Below are 24,579 nucleotides of genomic sequence, written 5' to 3' on the forward strand. Positions count from 1 at the left end.
CTTCACAGATCATGCAAAATAAACACTACTAAATGGTAAAGTGATGACTCACAGCTGATCACATTCTACATTCTACTACTTCACTATCACTTCCCATCCCATGGCCGTAAAATTACGACGGTGAGAACAAAGCAGATACAGTAGTAGAGGCAGCTGGCAAGGCAAAGACAGAGAATAACGAAGTACCAAGTACCATGGAAGTACGTAGAATTTATACTCAATGGTAGAAGGTAGAAGGTGCAGAAATTTGTTGAGATCGTGTGAGATGTTTTATTTGACATCATAATTAAACCATTGATAAAACATAAATAGATTTAAAATAATTCCCCTTAATTTTTTTTAATTTTTATGTTTATTTTACCAAGTTATTGTTAGATGTATTGTGAAGTATGAAGAACTTAAATTTTGATTAAGCAGCCAAATAAGGACTATCACGCACAGGTCATTGTGACCCATGTGATATTTTATTGTTGTATGTATTGCTGCAAAATAATTTGTTATAAATAAATTATAAAGATTTCTCTCTCCCTCTCTCTCCCCCCCCGCTCTTGGCCTTTTCTAATTATTTAAAACAATGATTAAGTAGTATTTAACTAATCGTTGTTAATTGGCTTGGCTGCAAAGGCTCCATCCTACCATTGCCTTTGAATATTATAATAATAGATTATTCACAATTTTTTTGTCAAAACTGAAACGTTTTTCAAGTGTGGTTCACGCTGGTGACTAGTTGACTTTATGTTTCAAGAGTGTGCTATAGTAGTTTACGCAACGATTGCGTCAAGTGAGTCTTTACGACACGAGTAGAAAATTTAAGGCACGAGCCTTGGCGAGTTGCCTTACAGTTGCGTACACTACTTTACCTAGGACCGTTTTTTAATTACTATCAATCTGGATTTAATTACTAACAATAACTACTGATAACTTTTTAGAGAGGTTATGTTTTCGTGTATTGTCATTGCTACTGAAAGTGATGCAACGACTTGTTGTATAATCAGCTGATTTCCTGTAATAACGTGTTTGTTAAACTTCGTTAAATATTACATTGCTAGCAGCATTCTTACCATAAATAATATTGTATCAGGTACAATTCGGCAAATATTTCATTTATTTTTGGACTTCCGCCAACTTAATTAAGAATACGCGAGTATCAACATGAACAAGTCGGATCAACAATTAAATTGGCCAACTGATCAGCTGATCAGCTGATTAGTTGACGTTCGAAGCATTACAATTTTAATTCTTTTATCTCAATACTTGAACCTCATTGGTCCGTTACCTGTGTGGATATGAGAATACCCCCGCCGCAGCAAACCTGCCGTCTAAGCGAATTTCCATTTGGCCGAATTGATTTTCAATTGATCTATTTAAATAACATTAGTTTTAACGAGTACCTAGGTTTTCTGCTACAAGGAAACTAATAAAGTAGTGTGTTTTTAGTAAAATATTGATAGCTTACTATAAAATAAATAAATTTGCCAAGTTTGATCAAAATATATCCATAAACAAGCAAACTACAACATTTTACAATATTCTCCATAAGAATAACATGGGAGTTTTAAATTTACCATTTTTTTAGTTTTCTCCGTAACCAATAACCGTACAAAAACACTTTGATATACTGAATTGTTTTTTTTTAAGCTCTTTAAGAAGGTTTAGAGAAAAATTGGGAAATTTTGTGTTTTGAGGGTAAAAAGTGAGAAAAACCAATTTTTACCCCATAAAACCCTGTTCCCATGGTCCGATCATGCTGGATCGCGAACTCATTCAAGTTTATCCCGCCTTACACCTTCAAACCAAATTTCATCAAAATCGGATAAAAATTACTCAAGTTATCGTGTTCACGGACACACATATATATATATAAATCTATATATATATATATATATACATATATAAAAATTTGAACGAATGGTGTTTTTGGCCTCTGGGTACATTAAAATGAAAAAGTAAATCGGTCCCGGGCCTAAGTCTTACCATGAGACCTACGGTAATAGCTACTTCCCTATAGGGAAATTCGCTAAAACTATGCGGATATGAAATGAAACTATGCGGATATGAAAGTTAACAGCTGTAAAGTGAAACTTTTCAATTCTAAGAACTGGACTGGAATGGCTACTTTAAAAAACGGTCGTAGGTAAAGGTATTTAACCAATGTTTTCATTGTATTTTCAAATTTATTTTCTACGGTTTGAACCATATCTTGACCTTTTTCAGAGTAATTTGGACTATGGTATCATAGAGGTTTATTCAATGACGGTATACTGTACCATAGACTAACAAACACAAGTAACTTCCCATCCCATTGTAAATTTTCAAGCTCGTTTTTCGTGTTTAATTCATGTCCGGGTGAGGGGTGCACAGGTGGCTACAATATTATAGCGTCGACGAGATTTTGTTTCTATTATTTTAGAGTCAATTTCATGTGTTTTACCATTGATAAAACATACTCCTCAAGGAGTATGTATATGTACTCCTTGAGGAGTATGTTTTATCTATGGTTTTACTGTTTGGTTATATAACTAGAGGACGAGTTATTGTTTATGAGTTTATCGTTTTATTTGGTTTAAATGACTGAAATAACAAGAAACAAATTGTTAACAAAGCACGACCTCTAGTGCACCGGAAAGAACTAACGATAAAATTGGCATCAGCCATGGCCACCTTTAACTCCAGGCTGCGGCCTTGTAGAATTGCTGGCAACGTCGCAAGTAGGGTTGTTTGTTTAGTGTCAGACTCCCTTAAGACAACATGGCAGACAGGTGACACCAGCTCATTAAATCACACTTTAATGATTAAAATTTAAATTTATGAACATGAATTTATTAATATTGAAAATAAAACATATAGAATTAAAAACAAAAATAATCTGTATACCTAATCAAACATATTTTGTAAAATGGCGATTGCCGTATGTGCGAATAGATAAATAAAGCCGGAACAATAACAATTGAAAATCTATATCTGTACATTTAAAGCGTAGTCCAGTAAACAAGCTTTCTTAAATACACAAATTACTAGCTGCTTCCAAACAAAATAGTTGATACAGTACAACCCTAATTAGAGACGTTGCCAATTCGAAGGCCGCGGCCTGGAGTTAAAGGCGGCCGTGCTTCAGCTGATCCATAAGGATGGGGAATCTACTTTAGGGGAGTATGTTTTATTTATGACTGTACTCAGTTTTTACTGTATCTATTCTCTCCTCATATTTTAAGGTTTAACAACATAATCTTATTTGACAAGAGGGGTTGTTTGTTATTCATATTGAAGAGTATTAAGAGTATGCTAGTAGATTTCACGCAGTTATAGAACAACAATATCGACAAATACAAATCATGTCCTTTCTAGCTACTGTATTCAGTGCCAGAATAGTTACTTCGTGGCCCTAGGCCAAATTAACCACCCCTAGGGACACAATCTATTCCAACTATGTGGGTCACCAATCCCGAATTCAAATATGTTTATGTAAGCAAGTAGGTCGAACTTACCCGCGATCGTTGTGAAATCGTAAACATCTCACAGGATCACGGGGGAACTAATTTCTATTACCCGTGATCGCCTTAAAAAGTTAAATAAATGAATTTTAATACTTTTAATTTAGAAAATCAAAATTCAATCTTTGTTTTGAAAACCACTTTGTAAATTAACATATTTATGGATATGGTAGAATGAATGTACATATAATCTCTATAGTCACTAAGTTTGGTTTTAAATTGCAATAATTTCCCTTGCAAGTTACATGGTTTTCCTTTTGTTTATATGTGTGTTGTAAATACGTTTGTATGAACCTCATGTAGCGCCATGTACCTAGGATGCCTGATGCATAATATTACCATAGATTAAACATACTCCTCAAGGAACATGTCCTTGAGGAGTATGTTTAATCTATGATATTACTATTCAATATATTAAATCAATGCTATTTACTCATTCGAGGAATTCGCAACCTTCTAACATAGACTACTTCTAAGTACGGTAATAATTTGTCATCAGTCAAGGTGTTTGCTTTATCTTAAATTGTTGTAAATTCATGAACAAATTAAGAATATAGGTTTTAAATGACACATGAATAATTTATTTTAATACAAATCTAAAAGTGATAATTTGATCAAATACATACACTTTCTCAGTAGTATAAAACTTAATAAATTTATTTTAATTATTTAGTAAGGTTGCACGCTTGTTTATCAGGTGACTAAAATACGCATTCTCATTGGTTATTTAATAACATGCTTGGTTAGGAGCCAATCATTTGGTTTAAGTGTTTGCTACCAGGTGCCAGGAACTTGGGTCAAAGGGGGTCGTAAAATTCAATTTTAAAATTTGTTAACTAATTTTGTTCTAAGGTTTTAAGTATTGTGCGTCGAGAAAATAAGCCAGATACTGAGGATTCTATCATACGTAAGTGTAACTTCATTAGAATACAAAACAGGTACTGCCACAATTGGTTGAGTAATTGAGTTGTAGATTGCTGTTATTATGACTTTGTAGACCTTTTCACAGTAAGTTAGGTTGACAAACAATAATCTAAACAAGTCGGCAAGTTTATTCTTATCAATAGGCTAGATCTACAGCTTCAACTCATTTATCATACCACTGATACCAAAATCGTTTACTATAAATCAACTCAATTCACTAAAGTGCATATTTTTGTCTTAGTCCCGACACAAATTGTTTGTTTACAATTAAAAGTTAAAATACAGACAAAAATAAAGTTTATAAGTTGATTACATTTTAGTTACGCCTACTTATCATTGACATTGAATCCATCCCTATGCAATAGCCTACATTACCTGCTCTGAAATGAAGCCAAAGCAAGCTCCTAATTTAATTGAGGCTGTACTTTAGTTTACGCCCCACATTTACTCACACATCATGATTGTTTAGGTTAGGTTAACTAGCAACTTTTGGACTTATAGGCTATTATAAATTCAGTAATTAAATTTCACCCAAACAAACATTTTTTAACCCTCCAAAGGTCCATAGTTTAGGCCTTAATGTCCACCTATTTTTGGCCCCTTTGCAAGGTTTTATTAAAACGGATCTGAGAAGCTTAAAACAATGTTAATTCTAATGTTCTATATACCATTTTGTTTGGAAAATCATGGGCTTCAATATTATATATAAAACATAAGGAACATTTTTCAAAAAAAATTTTTAGGTAAAAAAAAATATAATTTCGAAAATTTTCAAAAAAAAAATAAGTTCGCGCTCAATGAAATTGTATAAATTATAGGCCTATAAATATTTGAAAATAGCCACTTTGTTCTAAATTTAATGAGGATTACAAATATATAATCATATAGCGAGGTAAGTTATCAAATAAATAAGTTATGAGCGAAAAACGGATTTCAGTACATAGCGTTTAGCTAAGAATGCATAGCCTAACCATAGCTAGGAATCTGGCTGATAATTTACATCAATATCACTACCTACTTCTTCAGGATCATCAACCAGCACTTCAAAACCACTTAAATCTTCTTATAATGCACCACGTATATCACTACTTTTGATTTTTAACACTAAAACAATGATAAACATAATAAAACACATCAGTCATCGGTCCGAGGTTAAGTAACCTGTTTACTAATATGCACGTCAGCTGTCTGCTAACAATTACGATCGGCTCAGAGAACAAACAGCGCTTAGAGACTGACCTTTAGAAAGCTTAGAATCTAATGAAAAGAACGATACCTAACTCGATCCAGTTCAATCCGATTCAGTCAGTCATAGAGCCTTCGCCGTAAACGATGTTTGTGCGTCTTAAACTAGACGCGTGACCCTACACAAAGTGTGTTGTGCGTCTATTTTTTGACGCGTGACCCTCGGAGGGTTAAATACCCCTGCCGCAGCAAACCTGCAGACTATCTTAAGCGAATTTCCACTTGTCTGATTACATTTTATTTAAATATTTCCATACCGGTATATGACATATTTATTCCCAATTTAAATAGTATTAGAAATTTAAATAGTACAAGTGCTTAGGTTTGCTGCTACGGGGAAGGTAAAAAGTGTTTTTGACCAAACGTCAATAAACAATTATTAGCAAATTTATTTAGGCTAAGTTATTTCATCCTATACCGTACTATTGACGTATGGTCAAAAACAGTAGTTTATAATAAGAGTATGTTTATAATAAGACAACAAAAATTACAGTGATACCTAGACAATTTGTTTAGTAATGAATGAAGTGAAATGAATGAATGAAATGACTTCTTTCCATTGTTAACTTGTATATAATTTAGAATTACTGACATAGGTACCCAAGCTATTCTACAAACCAGTTTTGTACCGAGAAGCACTCCAGAAAAAAGACATTTTAATTTGATTGACCTGATTTGATTGTCTTAGAGACTCAGAAAGGACAAATGTGGTTGATTTGGCTAATCGTAAAAGTGCATGCAGTGGTTCTAGATCTAGGTCTTACTATGGTAGAATGGTAGTAGCCTTTCTACTTTCCTTGTAGAGACATTTGTTAAAAGTCGACACTAGCACCCTTTACAAAATAAATTTAAACTAGTCAACCAACAAAATTAAGAAATTGTAGCTACATATTAAGGATATTAGGTACATCTTAGCTGTATATTATGTATCATAGCTTACTTAATAAAAAAGCTGATGTATAATTTTGATCAAGAATGTAAAGAAAAGGAGAAAGAATTGTTTTTCTTTTATTAATAGGACATCAATATAAAGTTCTGTGTTGGTCACTCCACATAAAATAGATTGCTACAATAACCTAATCAGTAAAAAAAGTTGTAAAAATTAGATAAATTTGGGATAAAGTCCTCCGTATCTTCGCACATTCTATTCTAAGAACTCTTCTTAAAATTATCTGAGTATTTTTATAACAGTGTAAAGACTTTGGACTGTGTTAAAGTTCACAACTCGTAAAGGAATTGCGCCATTTTTGTACGTAAATTACTATCTGGGAAAAATGTTTGTTTTGATACGCTACATATATTCCATTTATTAGAGCTGCCCTCAGCATATTGAAGCATTATTGAGTAGTATTCCATTGAATAACTTTATCTTTTGTGGAATTTAACTTTGTTAAACTTTGGGCACATGGTTTTTTTCTTTCTTAAAAACAAGGTTAGCTTACATTAATGTTCTAGGAATTATTTTATTTATTTTGTGTTAAACTATTATAATTTTGGGATTTAGTATTTATTTCAATTTTTTTCTGCAACAAATCAAACTTAAATTTTTCTTATATACTTGCATTAGATTATAGTTCCTTGTTTACTTATGCCGACATATTTTTATGTTCATAAAATTATCTTATTGACTTCAAATGCTGGGTGGGAAAACAAATAGAATGTTGACTGATAGACAAGCTGCAATATCATTGAACACATAGTTTCTCTGATGTGGTTGTGAGACTCTGTAGTTTGTCAACTTGTCACTTTATTGTTTTAGTTTGTCATTGATAGTGATCAGTTTTTAGGTTAGTTACTTATTTCAATTTTTTTTACAGAATTTTATTTAGTGTAAAAAATGTTGAATGGAACGAATGCTGTGCTGCTGCAAACCATCTTATACCTTGCTAACACCAACCTACCCAATGATACAAGTGTGAGTTTGGACGTGGATAATAACAAACTGAAACAGGTGGAAAATGGCGAAGGTAATGCTAATTTTGTATCATTATAGTCTAATATTTTCATCTTTACAGTACTGTATTAAAAGCTTTACAAATACAATTAATTTCAAATCACCCAAAGTAAATTGAGCAATTGATAATTACTTTCAATTCTTGGGTTATAAATAGTTCATTCAACTTCCGCTTCAAATTAAGAGTTTGCTCGAACACATCTAGATAAAATACAGCCTATTTGTAAAAAAAGATTTAAAAAACCAACAATCACTTAGTTTTTGTTGTCAACAGGAAACAGGACTACTTTCTTACTTCAAGTACTTATAACTTTGTTTGTGGTAATCTCACTAACTAAAGTATAGAAGTTTTCCTCTATCATGTGTATTTTGTGCCTTATTTAACCAAATTTTCCCGTGGATATTGCAGCAGGCAGATAAAATGTTAAATTAATACTTTCTCTAAATTTAATTATAAGTCATCTCGTTTAACTGGTCACTCTAGTTGACAAATCAGGCCAGTTTTACTTTCTAAAAGACTTTAATGATTGTATGCTATATTTTTTACCTTGGGGAATAAATAAATTTAATTATTCAAGTAGGCATTTTAAAGTTGCACTATATTTAAAATTTAAACCCATGGAAAGATCAAGATTGATTAGTAACTTTTTTATAATGTTGTTCTTTCTGTTTTTGAAATGTTGCTAAACAATGCCTTGTCAGAATTACTATTGTTACTGTTTACCACTAAGTATTAAAAGTCTAGCAGAATTATATGCAATTTTAAGTCCATTGATTGGGATGTCATCTATTTAGAGGAAACCAAATCTTTATTTTGTGAGGGAAACGGGCAACTGTAAATCTTTGATTAAGTAAAGAAAATGTTTGTGTTTAAGTTTAAGTTTGGATGAATATGATGTCAAATTATTAAAGCACATACCCTAAAATTGTGGGGTTCTTGACATAAAGTCTGTTAAAGATACAGCACCATTGTATGTTGTCAAGTTTAGCCTAGGATTAATTCAGAAAGAATTTTTTTTTATTTATTTACCAAGCTTTCTCCAAATTTCTATTATATTAACTACGATAGACGCTACGCTGCGAAAGAACTTCCATCTTTATTTGTAGGTCACAAAGTATGATTTATAAAGACCTAAAAAGATAGGGGATTATTACCAGCTAGATGTAATAAAAATACTGTTTATAACAAAATAATATATGGACATGTAAATTTTGTTAACGAACAATTTAAAACAACTGTGGGACAAATTTTGATCTAAACCACAACCACATCACTGTTGTAGGTCTAGTAGTTTACCTAGAGAGTGCATTGTGTTAGTAAAACCGCTTTTAGCAGAAGCCCCAGATATTTCTCAGGAAAATAAACTAATTCTAAATTGGTGTGAAAAATTAGGTTACCGCGTAGTAAAAATAAAATAATTATCTCCAGTTACGCTTCACTTGCAACGATGACGTCAGCAGATGTTGTTTTCACACTTTATCTGAAGAATTTTAGTGTAATCAATAGAAGAGGTCACTAAAGTCACCTATGATGTCAGAGTGAGCAATGTTCACTATTGTATAGTATTGTAACATTACTGAATTTTAAAAATTTGTTGAGTTTACACTTTGTCAAGAGTAGAGAGAGTGGTAGAGTTTACAAAATGTCTGCTGTCATGGCTGTTGCCAACTATGCAGTGTTGCCACGTATCACCAGTCAATTTGTTGAGTTTAGCTTATCCTTCTGTCTATAACCATTGAGAAGGTAGAATCTACTCCTACTGGATTAAAACTGATATGTTAGGGTAAATTTAAGATGGCACTTTAGACAACATGAACACATGAACAAAAAACTGCAATATAAATTTACTATTTAAGAAGTCTCACAGCAGTATACAGTCTCCGTTTGGGTGTGATAATAATCTGTGAACAGGTTGAAATTGATAGACAATGTACATCTTTTAAATAATTCAAATATGATTGCAAATATAACAAATAGTGTTGGGAGATGTCTGTAATTTTATCTGTATAATTGTATCAACATAGGCTCAATGCTAATAAAGACATAATTAGAAGACAGTTTCACATATTAAGCAAAACTTAACAAAACTATGCAATAAACCTTTACAAATATATTACATCCAAACTTAAGGCCTACGCATACACAAGACGGAAAATAAATATTAAAATAAGTACCTGTTACCATCTTGAGTATTAAGTAAGCAAATTGCAATATTAATATTGTGCATGGTTTCAGTTTAAGAAAATATTTTAATAACAATAGCACATATGTCTGTACAAAAACATTTTATTGGTAACAAACTGGGAAATTCAATTTGTAGCTTGAAAGTTATCATATTCTTGGAATTTGGCTGTGTTCCATTAACTTGGTCATGGTCAGTGGAGGGAAAAGCCAATGTCTTATGTGTCAACAGAAGGTTATCAATAGTCTTCATTATTGTCCTTTTCTTTTTATACATGTCTGCCATTCAGCTGCTGATAGATTATGCAATTAAGGCATAATTATCTTTTAGCGAATTTTCCTATAGGGAAGTAGCTATTACCGTAGGTGGCACGGTAAGACCTAGACCCGGGACCGATTTACTTTTTCATTTTGATGTCCCCAGAGGCCAAAAACACTATTCGTTCAAATTTTTATATATGTATGTATATATATATATATAGACTTTTATATATACGTCCGTGAACGCGATAACTTGAGTAATTTTTGTCCAATTTTGATGAAATTTGGTTTAAAGGTATAAAGCGGGATAAACTTGAATGAGTTCGCGAACCAGCACGATCGGACCATGGGAACGGGGCTTTACGGGGGGTTTTATGAGGTAAAAATTGGTTTTTCTCACTTTTGACCCTCAAAACACAAAATTTCCCAATTTCTCTTTAGACTTTTTTAAAAAGCTTAAAAAAACAAATAATTTAGTATATAAAAGTATTTTTGTTCGATTATTAGTAACGGAGAAAATTAAAAAAATTGTAAATTTAAAAATTCCCATGTTATTCTTATGGAGAATATTGTCAAATGTTGTAGTTTGCTTGTTTATGAATATATTTTGATCAAACTTGGCAAATTTATTTATTTTGTACTAAGCTATCAATATTTTACCCTAAAACACACTTTATTAGTTTCCTTGTAGCAGCAAACCTAGGTACTCGTTAAACCTAATGTTATTAAAATATATTTAACTGAAAATCAATTCAGACAGATGGAAATTCGCTTAGTCGGCAGGTTTGCTACGGCGGGGGTATTTAATCTAGGTACAGTACTTCAAACTCACGAAGTGTCACTCTGTTTTGTAGTTTAAGCGTTGAAAAAAACTACTTCCCTTCCCACTTATACTTGACGAAATAAGATTTTGTATACTTTTTGTCTCATTCATATGTTATTCATACATCTAAATAACAAACTAAAACTGACTCACACACTCAGTTATCAATTCCTCGTGTGCAAAAACCATTCTAGGATGATAAGTTGTCAGGTGTGCTTGGTGACAATGATGTAAGGTGCTGTAATAAATATGATAGTTAGAACATTTTGTTTGCATGATTTATGGTTCTCTGTATTAGTATTGTTGTGTACTTTTGGATGTTTGTAACGTTGCAATGTTGTAACATTGTCAATTTCTGCAGAACTGCAAGAACAGTGTTTCCCCGGACTGGGTTGCTACTCCAAGACGTATCCGTGGACAGATGTCAACCGCCCGGTGTCCAACTTCCCCCAACCCCCTGAGAAGGTGAACCCGCACTATTGTCTGTACACTCGCAAGAACCCCAAGCAATGTCAACACCTCTCGTACTCGGCCCCCACCACCATCTATCAGTCGTACCTCATCCCAACTCAGCGTGTGTACTTTATTGCTCATGGGTTTCTGGAGGGTGGCGACCAATCATGGATAAGAGTGAGTTTCACAGTCTGTTGGTGAATGCTATAAATGCATTTCACTAGAGCTTTATTTTCTGGAAAAGTACTATGCGAGGACACAAATATGAGATTTTGTGACAAAATCTCAACTCTCCTGCAAATTATTTGAGTTGTCCAGATAATCTGAATAAACGGAAGTTTCTCATGAAAAATTAAGTTTAAACAAATATTTAATCTAATGTATTTGTATTGGATAAAGGGGAATGGGTAAAATGTCTTTGATAGTTTCAATACACACACATTGTTACAAAAACCAGCCTTTGTCAGTTTTGGAATTTTAGTGTAATACTTCAGAAGTCCTTGACATTCATAACTTTATAGGGTATTGTCTTTAAACTTAGGATTATAGTTTTTTTTAAATATACTAAGCGATGTAAATTAAAAAGAATCAAGGGTTAGAAAGTATCCGTCACAAACTGCAGATTTGATTTCTAGGTTAACATTAGTCAATTCCATGCTAATCAATTCCATGTTAATTTTTCCTTTTGTCATTGTGTTGGAATTTGGAAAAATGTTCGGTACCGGAATACATAATGGTTCATTTGTCTAATAAATAAACAACATTTTTTCGCTAACATTCTGGTTCTCTTGTAAATTATCTGGGTTTTAACTTTTTCATCATTAGGCATTTTTCTCCTTTCAAACTATTTTATTTCTTAACTCTACCAGTATAAATACTAAGCCAGAACTTTTTTACTTGACTACCTCACAATGTTAGGATTACAGGACCCATAGGCCTGGACAAAATAAAAAAAAAATAAAAATTATATAGGAAAGAAAATTAATTTCACTTTGCCTGGTCAAATAAAGAATATTTTGTTTAATTAAAAAAAAATAATAATTGTAATAAATACATGAAATAAGCCACCAATAAGTTATCAAATAGTTATACAATCTATTTACCAAGCTACAACGCAGGAAAAATTGTATAATCTCAAGTTAAGACATTTTAAACAGTTTTTTTCCAGAGGGGCCAAATAGGATTTTGGCTATAGGACTTCAGAGATCTTTCTACTCCAATGATGTATACATAACTGCACTACTCATGTCTGTATGTGACTGTTGTATGTTTACAGAGGTTGACGTCAGAGCTACTCTCCAGGTATGATGCCAACGTGGTGGTGGTAGACTGGGGCTCTGGGTCTGAGCCTCCCTATACCCAGGCTGTGGCTAACATTAGACTGGTCGGCACCATCACTGCACTACTCATCAAGGCCATGTCGGTATGTGACGCAGTATAAACTATATAACGCTTGTTAAGTTGGGTGTTAACCAGGCAAATATACTGTAAAAGTCTGATTTAACCCAATATCGAACGGTCCGGCACTTTCAATAATTCGGCCACAGTCTAAATGCCAACACACATCAGTTGTCCGATTGAGGCTGTCAACACACTTTATCTCAGGCCTTTTCCTTTGCAACTATAGGAGAGAGAACATCTGCTGATTTGCCCACCGAGCAATTTCTTCACGTCGGCTTGCAAACGGACGGACGTGTCTGCGAGCTGACAGACGTGGTGTTTGTTGACCCATTTAACAAGCATGGTTTGTCTTCCAAGAGACGAATACCAGCTGTGTGTTCGCCTTTTCGGTCTTTCCATATAAAATATTTCTTGAAGACTGTTTTAAACTGTAACAAGCTGCTATACCCGTGCTTTGCAACGGGAAGAAAATGTGACCTAGAGAGGTATTAAAGTAATTCTGATGTGTGTTTTAAAATACTGCAACTCTATGATTTAGTTTGAAATATAAACTGATTTAAAAGTGTAAACCTACTTACTTTCAAATTCCTACTTTTTATGTTAATATATCCAAAAGTATATGACAACTAGAGGTGTGCGGATATCCGAAAAATCGGGTCGGATTCGGTTCAGTTCGGATATCCGTATCCGAACCGAGCCTAAATTTGATATCCGACACTATCCGTTATATATCCGACTTTTTCGGATAGACAACATATTTTGACGTTTTGGACAGAAAACTAAATCTTCATAACCATCATTAGTTTCCCAGTACAAAAATTACAGCAATAGGTTTCCGACGATGTAACAGCCAAGGACAAAGAAGCCGTATGATGCAATACCGATGTCTAGTTTAGTTGTTATCGGCTGTTTTGCTTTACGATTAGATTCGTCTGGAACGAACAGACATAAAGCAGAAAAGAACTACCACGGTCAACTCGTGCTTGTCTCCTGATACTAGGGGCGCTATGCGTAATAGTTTTTTTTTTTACAGTACTGTTTTAAAGTATAAAAATCTAGCCTACTTCTGTGCTGTTACGTAAACAATAGATTTAATGTTTCCCGAAAAAAGTCAGAATAGAAACAATAGAAAAGCAACACAATAGAAGGGTGGGAGGGGTTGGGCAATGACCTCGAATGGAGCGCGGGTAGTAACTGTGAGTCGAGTAGAACGGGAGGGAGGAAGGGGTGGGTACGACCTTGAAGCTATAGACTAGCACTACTTCCCTAAACCTAAAGGACTGGCGAGTGGTATTCCAATGACAGGACAAGATACGTTGTTTTTCGGGTATTCATTGCCCGGTTTCACTTTGGATTGTCTTATTGTGTAGAAACTTTGAATAATCAAAACAAAAATAAAATTAGAACTAACCACGATTATTTCATTGATTGTGTATATTAAATGATTAAATGATAGGGACCAGGGGAAATATACAATTACAAACTTTTGTCATGATTTCAATTTCAACATCAAAATACAATATTGCACAATCATGATATTTTAGGTCATTGACCTTTATTATGTATCCGGTATTGCTGTTTCAGAAGAGAAGCACGTTGATAAATTATAAATTGATATTCCCGTGGTTAAAAAGAATTATTTTATAAACCTATAAAACAAAATCATAAAATCTTACATAAAGATAATAACAATAACAGCAATTGTAAAAAGGGTATAAAGATAACAACGTCATTATACTTTCTCTTTGTTCTTTTATTTCTTGGGTTTCCCTTCATCACGCATTCAACAAGTTGCCTAGTTGCCATGATTACTAATCACCCATGTCGTTATCATCTTTTGTGACATAGAGCACAGCAGGGGGTAAAACTGGACGAAAATCGGTACATTTTTACCTATTATTTAATTAATTACCAATGTACTTTATTGGTACTGTATTAATAAATTGGCCGATTTTTGTCAAATTTTACACCAAATTTATTGAAATTTCAAGGTGAATATCAATAAAACAATTATTACCAAATATTTTTATTCATTTAAAAGATCGATTTGTGGTATTGGGTTCCCCACTGAGTGCAGTCGAGCGGCACTAATGAGGGTTGAACCGCCTTGGGGGTGAACAATAGACCGCTTATCAGACCCGACCCTCCCCAGTGGTCTGGAGAAAGCTTGTAAAAAAACTATTGTTCAAGCTGACTTGACATTGGGCTGCTTCAACTTTAATTTTTTCAAATGAACTGTGATGTTTCAAAATCAAAAACAATAATTTGGGACCATACTGCATAACAATAATGGACTGCAATAATTGTTGAATATACAATCCATTTTTAACAAACTAAGATAGACTAAGACTATTCAAATACAATTTTAAAAATTATCTTGGTATTTTACTTGGGGTAGGTAATGAAGTTATGTAGGCTAGTGTAATTCTCGGTTCATCAAGGTTCTACTGAATTATGTTTGGCAGTGAATAATTGTAGAATGAAATTTATAAATTCAGGGATACACACCTTTTACAGAGTTATAAAGCCTAATTGGCCTAATTAACTTGCCACAACATCAAATCTAGAGCCCAGCTTAGTGCATTAGTGATGTTTTCTAAACTTGGCAAACCCGGAGAATGCCACTTAAGGCCAATAATCCGTTCCAAAAACGTAAGGAAATACAATGTGAAAATAAACTTGAGAACCTCCTTGTCTTGTGAGAACCAGGAAACAACATAAAACATAACCTCAAGTAAACAAGCCCAAACGTTTTGACATCAGTCCTGCTGAGCTAAAGTGTTGTGTGAAGATTTCGGCTGCTAGTGTACTTAATTCAAGCAACCAACTTTTGAAAATAGATGTTGTGAATTGTGATTTTCAAGAGAGAAAAAACTGTGGACGTGGCTAATTTTAAATTCTATGATTTAAAATCGTCATTTAAGTTTATTTACACAGCTTTACAGTGTTTTATAGGTTAAAAATGCACATGCAGCTTATTATTAACCGCGCCGAATTATCCGAATCCGAAAATATCCGAATCCGAACCTCCCAATATCCGATCCGATCCGAACCGAGCCTCAACTATCCGATCCGAATCCGATCCGAAATTAAATTTCACTATCCGCACACCTCTAATGACAACATACCTTAGTGTAGCAATATAGCATCAATTGCTTCATATTGATGCTTCACGAATGACATGTTTTACCATTATTCTTCAACTTTAGTCAAGCCTCTTTACATGTAGCTTACTATATAAATTAAAAATGAAACTTTGAGCAATACTTTACAAAACGTATACAACCTTTTTTTTAACCAAACATAACCCTCCTAAATCTACATAAAGCAAACAAATCACAAACATCTTTTTCAATTAAATAAACAAACACCAGTTCATTGTACTGACCAGCTGTTTCATTAACTACATTAAATTAAATCATGTAAACTTTGGAAGCATGCCAGGTGTAGCCCTTTGGAAATCAGCCTTTGGGGCAGAGCCCTTAGGAAATTCGTCCATATCAATACTTTTCGGCAAATCTACACACTCTAAGCTTCATTGTGATGTGCCATATGCGTATATTTTTATCTGGTAAATGGCCTTAACCGTTTACATAAAATTTGATTGTATCACTTTAATAATATAATAGATGTTTAAAAAAGTCAGGATGTCAAATGTCAAATCAGGATTTCATTGCATTTGGCAGACATGGGAGTGATAGTCAGACTTTGATTGCACTGGATTGAACTTGGAAGCATTTCATTTTTAAGAGGATTAAGAGTAAGCACTATAATGGCCCACCAGCCAACGATTTTCTTTTGACAATATTTTTACTAGTATATCAGTATATCAGTATATCAGATATTTTCAGAGGACCTTTTAGTACCTAATCTGAAACTGCCAAAGTTCTGCACTACAAACTATTTATGTTATTTTAATTTTAACCCATCCTGAGAAATTTTAAAATCTCTCACTAATCTGTACATACACCCTTCATCAGTACCATCAAATCACTGTAGGATTTACCTGAGGATTTTGTTGATTTAAGCTTTAACACAGACCTTCAGAGCGAAAGGTGGAGAGAGTCAGTACATTCAAATATGTTTTATAAGCACAAGGCAATTGAAAAAACTGTTCCATATTACACCCTTTTCAGGCTGCAACCTGAATCTTTACCACCCAAAGACTTGCTACGTTCGTTCACGAGTTGTATACTCAAAGATTATAAAAACTGTTTTGTATTCTTTACTAAAAAGCCTAGAAATTATACACAGCCGATAAATGGGCTGTGGTGCTTTAATTATACTTTAATTAAGCAAATATAAACCATAGATGTGTATGTGCCTTTTCCTGTTGGATTCCTAGGAGAAGAATTATTATCAACCCAAATTTTTTTGTAAATGATGATAATTTATGAAGTTGACTTGACGATAACTTATTATCGCTGAATGTTCCCTTGAACTGATGATCTTGATCTCACAGCATTGATGATCTTGATGGTTCATTGTCTTAGAATTGATAAGAACCACACATTATTCAAATCTTATGTGATAAACTTCAGTTGTATGTTTTTATTACTACACAGTGGTCTATGATGCTTTAATAAATGCCCTTGTCAATGAACGAATGAACCCACAATCTTTATTAATTGCTCTGATTTAATACTAACAATATTTTGGCTATCAAATTTTTTATATACTGATACTAATACTCAATAGCGACAATATGAAATAGTGTTATCTCTTTGAAGATATGAAAGCCTGTTTGTCCTAGGAATAAGTTTCAAGTCTACTGTGTAACAATGTAGATTGCCATAATACCAGTGCTTATTTATAAAAAGTGAGGTGCCCGCCGGAACTGTAACCTATTTAATGTGATTAGTGCCTATTTATGCCAACATTTTTATTTTTTGCGTAAGAGAGGTACCGAAACCCCGGTCCGCCGCAAATCGAGCACTGCATAATACTATACATAATTTAAAACGTACTGCTAAACTCTACATTTGTTAACATCGTGTTCAAGCTAACTTCAATGTCTCAACCATACACTCAAGATTTTTCAATAAGTTATATCTAATAAAATGTAAAAAAAAAAAAAAACAATTGCTTATACTTTTGCAGGACCAAGTTGGTGTGAAACCTGAGTTCTGCCACATAATTGGCCACAGTTTGGGAGCACATCTCGCTGGTTATGTGGGCAACAATCTGAAGACCAAATTTGGTCTAACATTGGGAAGAATTACAGGTAAAAATGCTTCAAATTTGATATTTTGTTTCTTTGAAACCTGATTGTTACGTAAGGGAGGATGTAAGAGACTGGCGAGTCTGTAAATATACAAAATGTTGCTGGTTTTACGGGTTTCCCTAATTTTGTTGTTGTACACAAGCATAGGCCTGAAAAAAGTTTTGATGTTTGGTTATTTGTTTTTAGTTTTTCTGGAGTTAATCCGTAACTTTTGGTGTTACAGGCTTAGACCCAGCTGAGCCTCACTTTAGCAACACAGACCCTGTTGTGAGGCTAGACCCTTCTGACGCCATCTTTGTTGACACCATTCACTCGGACACCACTCCATTCATTCAAGGAGGTAATTAATCCAATGTTGTTTTAAAAGGGTTTCAGTAAATAATTCTCACAAAAGTTGATGTAGAAAACCTACAATATATCTCCTGTAAAAGTCAAAATGGTTGAAGAATGTAATGTTGCCAGGTCTGGGAATGGAGGAGCCCATTGGTCACTTGGACTTCTACCCCAACGGTGGGGCGGACCAGCCCGGCTGTAATGAGGGAGTCATGAAGTACATCAACCAAGAGAAAGGCAGCTTCTTTAAAGGTACACTTTTTCCCTCCCAATCTTGATTATATTTTCATTGAGTATTTTGCATTTTAACTACCCTACAGCAAACTTATAAACTTTAAAATAGAGTATAAAAATATACATACTAGGGATTTAATTAAATTTGTATACCATTTACTACTAAAAAGCTTAAAAATTCAAAAAAGATTAATCTCTGTGTCTTTAGATCTTGATAAAACACAAGACGAAAAAAGTTTGTATGAAGTAATTCTGTATTCTTATCATATGCAACATATTATGTGGGGTCAAAATACATTAACATACAGTATGTTCACAGTGAGTATGAAATAACTTGTGTATATAACTTTGTCGAATACAGCCAATTTTGTGGAATCAATCATAACTACAATGAATATAGGCTTATCTGACCTCTTTTTGAATAGGCTTACAATTAAAGCCGGGTTTTCCTAGCCGTGCAAGTGGAGAGCGGACTCCCCTTGTCTTAGGTAATTTAATGTTACTGTTTTCCTAGAAGTACACATGTTACATCGGAACACCATGTTAATCTCTTTTCTGCTCTCTGCGTTCCTCTCTCCGCTCTCCGCTTCCGCGCCTAGGAAAACCCAGCTTTAAGGATGAGGCAGACAGACAGAGAGATAATTTTCTTAAGTCAGTACCTACATGGGTAAAACTTTGCTGATTAAACAAAAAACATTAAAATTATTTTAAACGGCTTATTGTAGTTTGACTGATGATATTTGTTGCAAAAATGTTTAACACTCATAATTTTAAAATATCCATTAAGTACAGATAGAATAGATACTTAATAGTGATTATTTGGCTAAAACGCAAAAACTCACAAAGAGAGTTAAATTTGATTACCTACAGTTTTAGTTCTGAAGAACACTTCCAACAAATTTGTTTCATTGTATGCACAAATCTTGTATAATAATTTCTGCCGGTTTAATATAGGGTAATGCGGTTGGTGTGTATAGTATACTGATCTTAGAGATTCTCTTATGCTTCTTCATCCACCGCACTTCCACAAAGTGCATTTTCTATATTTTCCCACTTATTGACAGGTGTGCGAACATTCCTGGGCTGTGATCACATGAGGAGTCACGAGTATTTCATAGAGTCTGTTAACACTGAGTGCAACTTCCTGGCAGTCGAGTGCGAGAGCTACGATAAGTTCTTGGCTGGGGAGTGCTTTGAGTGTGATCCATACAAGGTGAGCGAAATATATGAATGTGTTTCCTTTTAAGATTCACCTGTAGTACAAGTATGCCTGCTAAAACTCCCAAAAACAAAATCAAACAAATTCTGGCTTTTTACCAATAATACCTAGATTGCTACTTGCATTGTATTTGGCATTAACTCAAGTTTGTGTTGTGTATGTGTGTTTAGAAAGACGGCAAGGTGTGTGCCCACTTTGGCCTGACGTCCGTCCAGTCTGTCCACACGTCCTTTCTACAAGACTGGCAGAAAACCGACCGTAGCTTGGTCAGGCTGTACACCATCACTGGAGCAGAGTGGCCTTACTGCAGTGAGTAATCTATTTATTTTCAGGCAGTAGTTAACGCAAAATGTGTATATACTTGACATTTTAAGTACATTTTTGGAACCATACCACACATTACCTCACATATTGTCATCTTAACACCATATAAACTAAGACTGCACTTTTCCAGGATCATTATACCGAGTCACAACTGTTATCTCTAACTCATCCGCCAGTTTGGAACATGGTGGTGAGATCGGAGCATTCGAGATTGAAATCATCGGAACTACCAATAAAACTCCAGCAATCAGCTTGTACAAGTAAGTGTGATGTCTTGTAATGTATGTAATCGTACAAAACCAGGTGTGAGTGTTTCTCTCTCTTAGTCAACTTCTGCACCTCTTGTTTTGGTGTCTTTTATGATCTGGTCTGTATGATATGTGTTGGTTAGGGTCCTCCACATTCCACAGACAGATTAAAAATTAGAAAACTAATGTTGACCAATCAAACGTTTTTTGGTGTCTTGCTGGCCAATAATTCACTTCTTAAGCCTGGTATAGGAAAGCCTAAAGGTTGTTTAAATACCTAACCTACATATTATACCAAAACAGTGTTTCAATTTTAAATCTCCAAAATTGATGTGTCCAGCAAACAAACAAGAGTGTTGTAATGTTCCAGAAGCCAGGGAAAACAGGTAGTTGACACTTCAGGGTTCCTCATAGCAGTAAAATTATGAAATTATTTCCCTACAGTAGCATGAACAACATGTTTAGTAGAATCACTATCTGACTCTTATGAATCACTCAAGGGGATTTGAATCACTTGCACATTGTAATGTAACCTACATGAACTTACATCTTTGAAGCACAAATGATTTACCCTAAAACATAAAAATTACCACATTTAACATCTTTAACAAACAGCTTTGGGAAGAAACTGTGATTAAAGTTGGTGAGTGTTTACAGGGAGCAGTATTACAAACCAGGCAGCCATCACAGACAAGTAGTGGCTGGGACCAACGTGGGGCCAGTGAAGAGTGCGATGTTGAGGTGGAGACATTACACGACGTTCAACATCCTCACCTGGCGCTTCCAACTGGCAACACTTCATGTCAAACATGTTAGGATAGATAGTCTCGACCACAAACAAACGTAAGTCAAAGTTGTCAGAGTCTTTTTTAATAAGTCTTGCTTGGGATTTTTTCGGTTAATCAGATCAACCTCTGCCATTCAGCCAAAACTGGCTGGGTGTTGAAAATATTTATTCGTAGAACAAATGAATAGCAGATAACTTACCTGTACCAGCCTCTTCCACCCTTCTCTGTCTTCTGCCAAGTTGATGTGTGAACCTATCGTCCTGATTTTGTTCAATACTTGGTCAGTTCATCTCAATTTCGGCCTTCCCAATGGACGTTTACCTCCAGGTGTGGCTCTTCAAACTTCATACAGTCTTGTTCATTTCTCTCTTCTTAGCACATGCCCTATCTAACTTAACCTTCTTCCTTTAACCATTGCAACAAAATCAGGGTCGGTGTATAGTGAGTGATCTTAGCTCTCTATTATTCCTTATCCGCAACATTTCTCCCTCTTGCACTGGTCTATATATTTTTCTTAGGACTTTCAAAAACTATTTTCAAAAACCATGAGATTTTTTTTTTTTTTTTTTGGACAATACCCATGTCTTGTTTCCACATAACAGAATAGGTTGAATTATTGTCTTATACAACTGTAAAGATGAGATTAACTTCTTGTAGGCTCCCAAACACTTATTGGCATTTGATAACTTAGTATCTTGTCGTATTTTAATTTTTAACTTTTTACAGTTACCCCTAAATATTTGAAACTTTCTGTACAATTTACTTCCATGTAGTGCAGGGTGGGAAACGCCTCTTAGGTTGACTTGGAATGGAACTTTTGAGGTAGACGAAAGGCCGGCAACTCAAGCCCGGTCCTCCAAGGGCTTGTGGGGGTTATACCAACAACCCGCCCCAGAAAACATACAAGTTACAAAACGTAGTTACCAAGCCTCAGAAAAAGCAGATAGCTTACCTTATAAAAAGTTTAAGTAAGCCCTACACACAGAAAACCCACAACCTGTTTGTCCAAAACACAACTCTTGTATGAACGTGACAAAATCCACCAATTGATAAAATAATGTGTTTTCTGTGTGTAGGGCCTATCTACTATGGCCTAGCTGGACTTTTTCTGACGTGAGCTAGCTTCTATCCATTTGTAACAGATCTCCAGTCCCAGACCTGACTGGTTTGATTCAACGAGGTTGTACTGTTTAAGGTTCTATCCTGACTGGTTCAACTTAACAAGGTTGTTCTGTATTTTGAGGTCCGATCCTTACTGGTTTGACTTAAGTTTTATAACTGGTAGGCTACATATAAAGTTTGCACTCATGTATCACCGATTTTTTCAGCAAGAGTTAATTGTTTCTAACATTCTAATCCAAGCTAATTTACATTTTAAATTTAACTCCTGTTTTTCCAATGTATATTTAATCACCTGTCATTTATTTCCAGGATATTCTTATGCCCTAAGAATGAGTTGGTTACTTCGGGCAAAGCTGTGCCTATGTACGAGTGTTCCTCGTAGTTGTTAAATTTTATCATTAGTTTTAACAGATAGCTTATTACCACCAAACTGTATTCAACAATCTTAGATAGTTGTGATGTGTATTTGTTCCTAATTTATTGTATTTTGTAGTAACCTTTTTATACTTTATGAAATGTTATTAAATACTTTTGTAATATTTGTATTTTACTGTTTCCTCCCATATTCCTAATAGAACTTCAGGCTTGCTAGACAGATAGAACCATTTTTTATTTTTGTTTAATTCATTTATTAGAAATTTCTTCACTGAAATATTTGGCAAACAAAAATAGGTATTATGCTTTGAACTAATTTTCAAAGGATAAATATTGATTTATTTTTACCAAAATCCTGTTTTTAAATTCTTTCTAGAGTCTTTCTTGTTTATAAAATACCCTCTTACCTGTCAATTAACGCAATTAACACATATGAGATACCTGCTCAAATCGCTTTTGAACTGAGGTAGTTAGACGAGACAAGATATGACCGTTAAATTTTGTAGATGTAGTGCCCATGGACTCTATGAACCAAAGGCAAAGGTAAATTTAATTTAATATAAAAGAAACCTCTTGTGTTTAGCTTGTTTTAGGATATTTTGATCAAATTTGACAATTTTTTAAATTCTATAGCTTACTAATAAAATGTTGTAAAAAATATTTAAAAACACACTTATTTCTTCCCTATAACAGCAAACCTAGGTAGGCCAACTCGTTAAATCTAACTATATTTAAATAGGGAATACATATGACTTTTTCAAAGAATTTTTTTTTAAATTCCAATCAGACTAATTGAAATCAGCTTAGTCTATAGGTTTTCTGCAGCGGTGGTATTTAACTTAGTTTCTCAATAAGTGGACATATTTCGATTTATCTTGAATACATAGTGTATAGAAACACTCTGGAAAGATTTGTTGTAACTTATTGTTCCTTAGGTCATAACTCTACTTGATTTTTACAAATGTATATCCATAACTTGGGAAACTCTCAAGCAATTAACTTCAAACTTTGTACATACCTAAGTGGTACACAAATCATGTGTTCTGAATGCATTTTGAAGAGGATTAAATTACTGTTAATATCGTACCATAAAGCCTGAAAATCTTTGAATGTAGACAAAAATCAGCAATTTTAAACTGCTTTAACTCATTATAGAATTGTTACCTACTTTAAAATTCTAAAACCAGGGTCGCATAGATTGTTCTTTGTTCTGTAAAACCCCTCATTGTTTTTTACTAGCATGTATGGGTAGTTTACCAAGACAGTTGCCGTGAAGGTCTGCAAGCGCTTCTCGCGGCGCTTTTCAATGGCGCAACATAGCTAACTGAAGCCCGAGCTGAGGTAGAGCGCACCCTTAACAAGAGCAAACAACCTTGTTACATTGGTTTATCATTATTGTATTAGGCTACATTGCTAACCACAATTTAGTTTGTTTCTGTCCTTCATTGTGTGAAAAACTATAGTCAAATCAATAAGTAATAGCATACCGGTACTCTCAATGACTTCAAACTAATAAAATTCTAAACATAAGGCACAGTGGACTGAGTATAATATCAGTTTTAGTATGTTATTGTACTGTTGTCACAAAGCTGGCAACGTCTGCTGAGTCATTGTCAAGGGACACTGCCATCTGACAAGAAAAACTATTTAAGTTATAGGAATAAGAGTTAAAAGCTTGGTTATGTTTTTACCAACCGTACTAAAATAGGGCAACCTGAACCATGGCCACACCACTCCAGGCCGCAGCCTGGTAGAATTTGCAACGTTGCAAGTGGTGTTGTCTAGCACCAGGTCCCATAAGATAACATGGCAGACAGAGCTCATTATTTCGCGTATTCATTTAAATTTATGAACATAAATTTATTAAAAGATTGAAAAATCTATTTTTGTAGGCCTAACTTACATTAAATTGGGGTCAATAATTTCATAGCACAGCAATCAAGCTTTTGTATTCTTAAAAAAATACACAAATTACCAT

At 34.1% G+C, this 24,579-nt stretch overlaps 1 protein-coding gene across 2 annotated transcripts; it reads left to right on the plus strand.

Moving 5' to 3' along the window:
- The first annotated feature begins 4,249 nt into the window (after positions 1 to 4,249).
- LOC128995897 (pancreatic lipase-related protein 2-like) lies at positions 4,250 to 22,765 on the plus strand. 2 transcript variants are annotated; one of them, XM_054420934.1, is made up of 12 exons: positions 4,250 to 4,398; positions 7,478 to 7,627; positions 11,242 to 11,510; positions 12,610 to 12,756; positions 17,835 to 17,958; positions 18,182 to 18,298; positions 18,421 to 18,543; positions 19,590 to 19,738; positions 19,915 to 20,053; positions 20,199 to 20,328; positions 20,974 to 21,159; positions 22,536 to 22,765. In XM_054420934.1, exons 2-12 carry the CDS (start codon positions 7,498 to 7,500, stop codon positions 22,606 to 22,608), a joined length of 1,587 nt encoding a protein of 528 aa, XP_054276909.1. In that variant the 5' UTR covers positions 4,250 to 4,398; positions 7,478 to 7,497; the 3' UTR covers positions 22,609 to 22,765. The 2 variants fall into 2 exon arrangements, with proteins under 2 accessions (XP_054276909.1, XP_054276910.1); XM_054420935.1 differs by lacking the exon at positions 4,250 to 4,398 and adding an exon at positions 7,010 to 7,092.
- Positions 22,766 to 24,579: the final 1,814 nt, after the last annotated feature.

The sequence above is a fragment of the Macrosteles quadrilineatus genome, unplaced genomic scaffold (genome assembly GCF_028750875.1).
Source record: "Macrosteles quadrilineatus isolate MER2022 unplaced genomic scaffold, UCM_ALF_1.0 Scaffold_5__1_contigs__length_97177068, whole genome shotgun sequence".
Classification (NCBI taxonomy): domain Eukaryota; kingdom Metazoa; phylum Arthropoda; class Insecta; order Hemiptera; family Cicadellidae; genus Macrosteles; species Macrosteles quadrilineatus.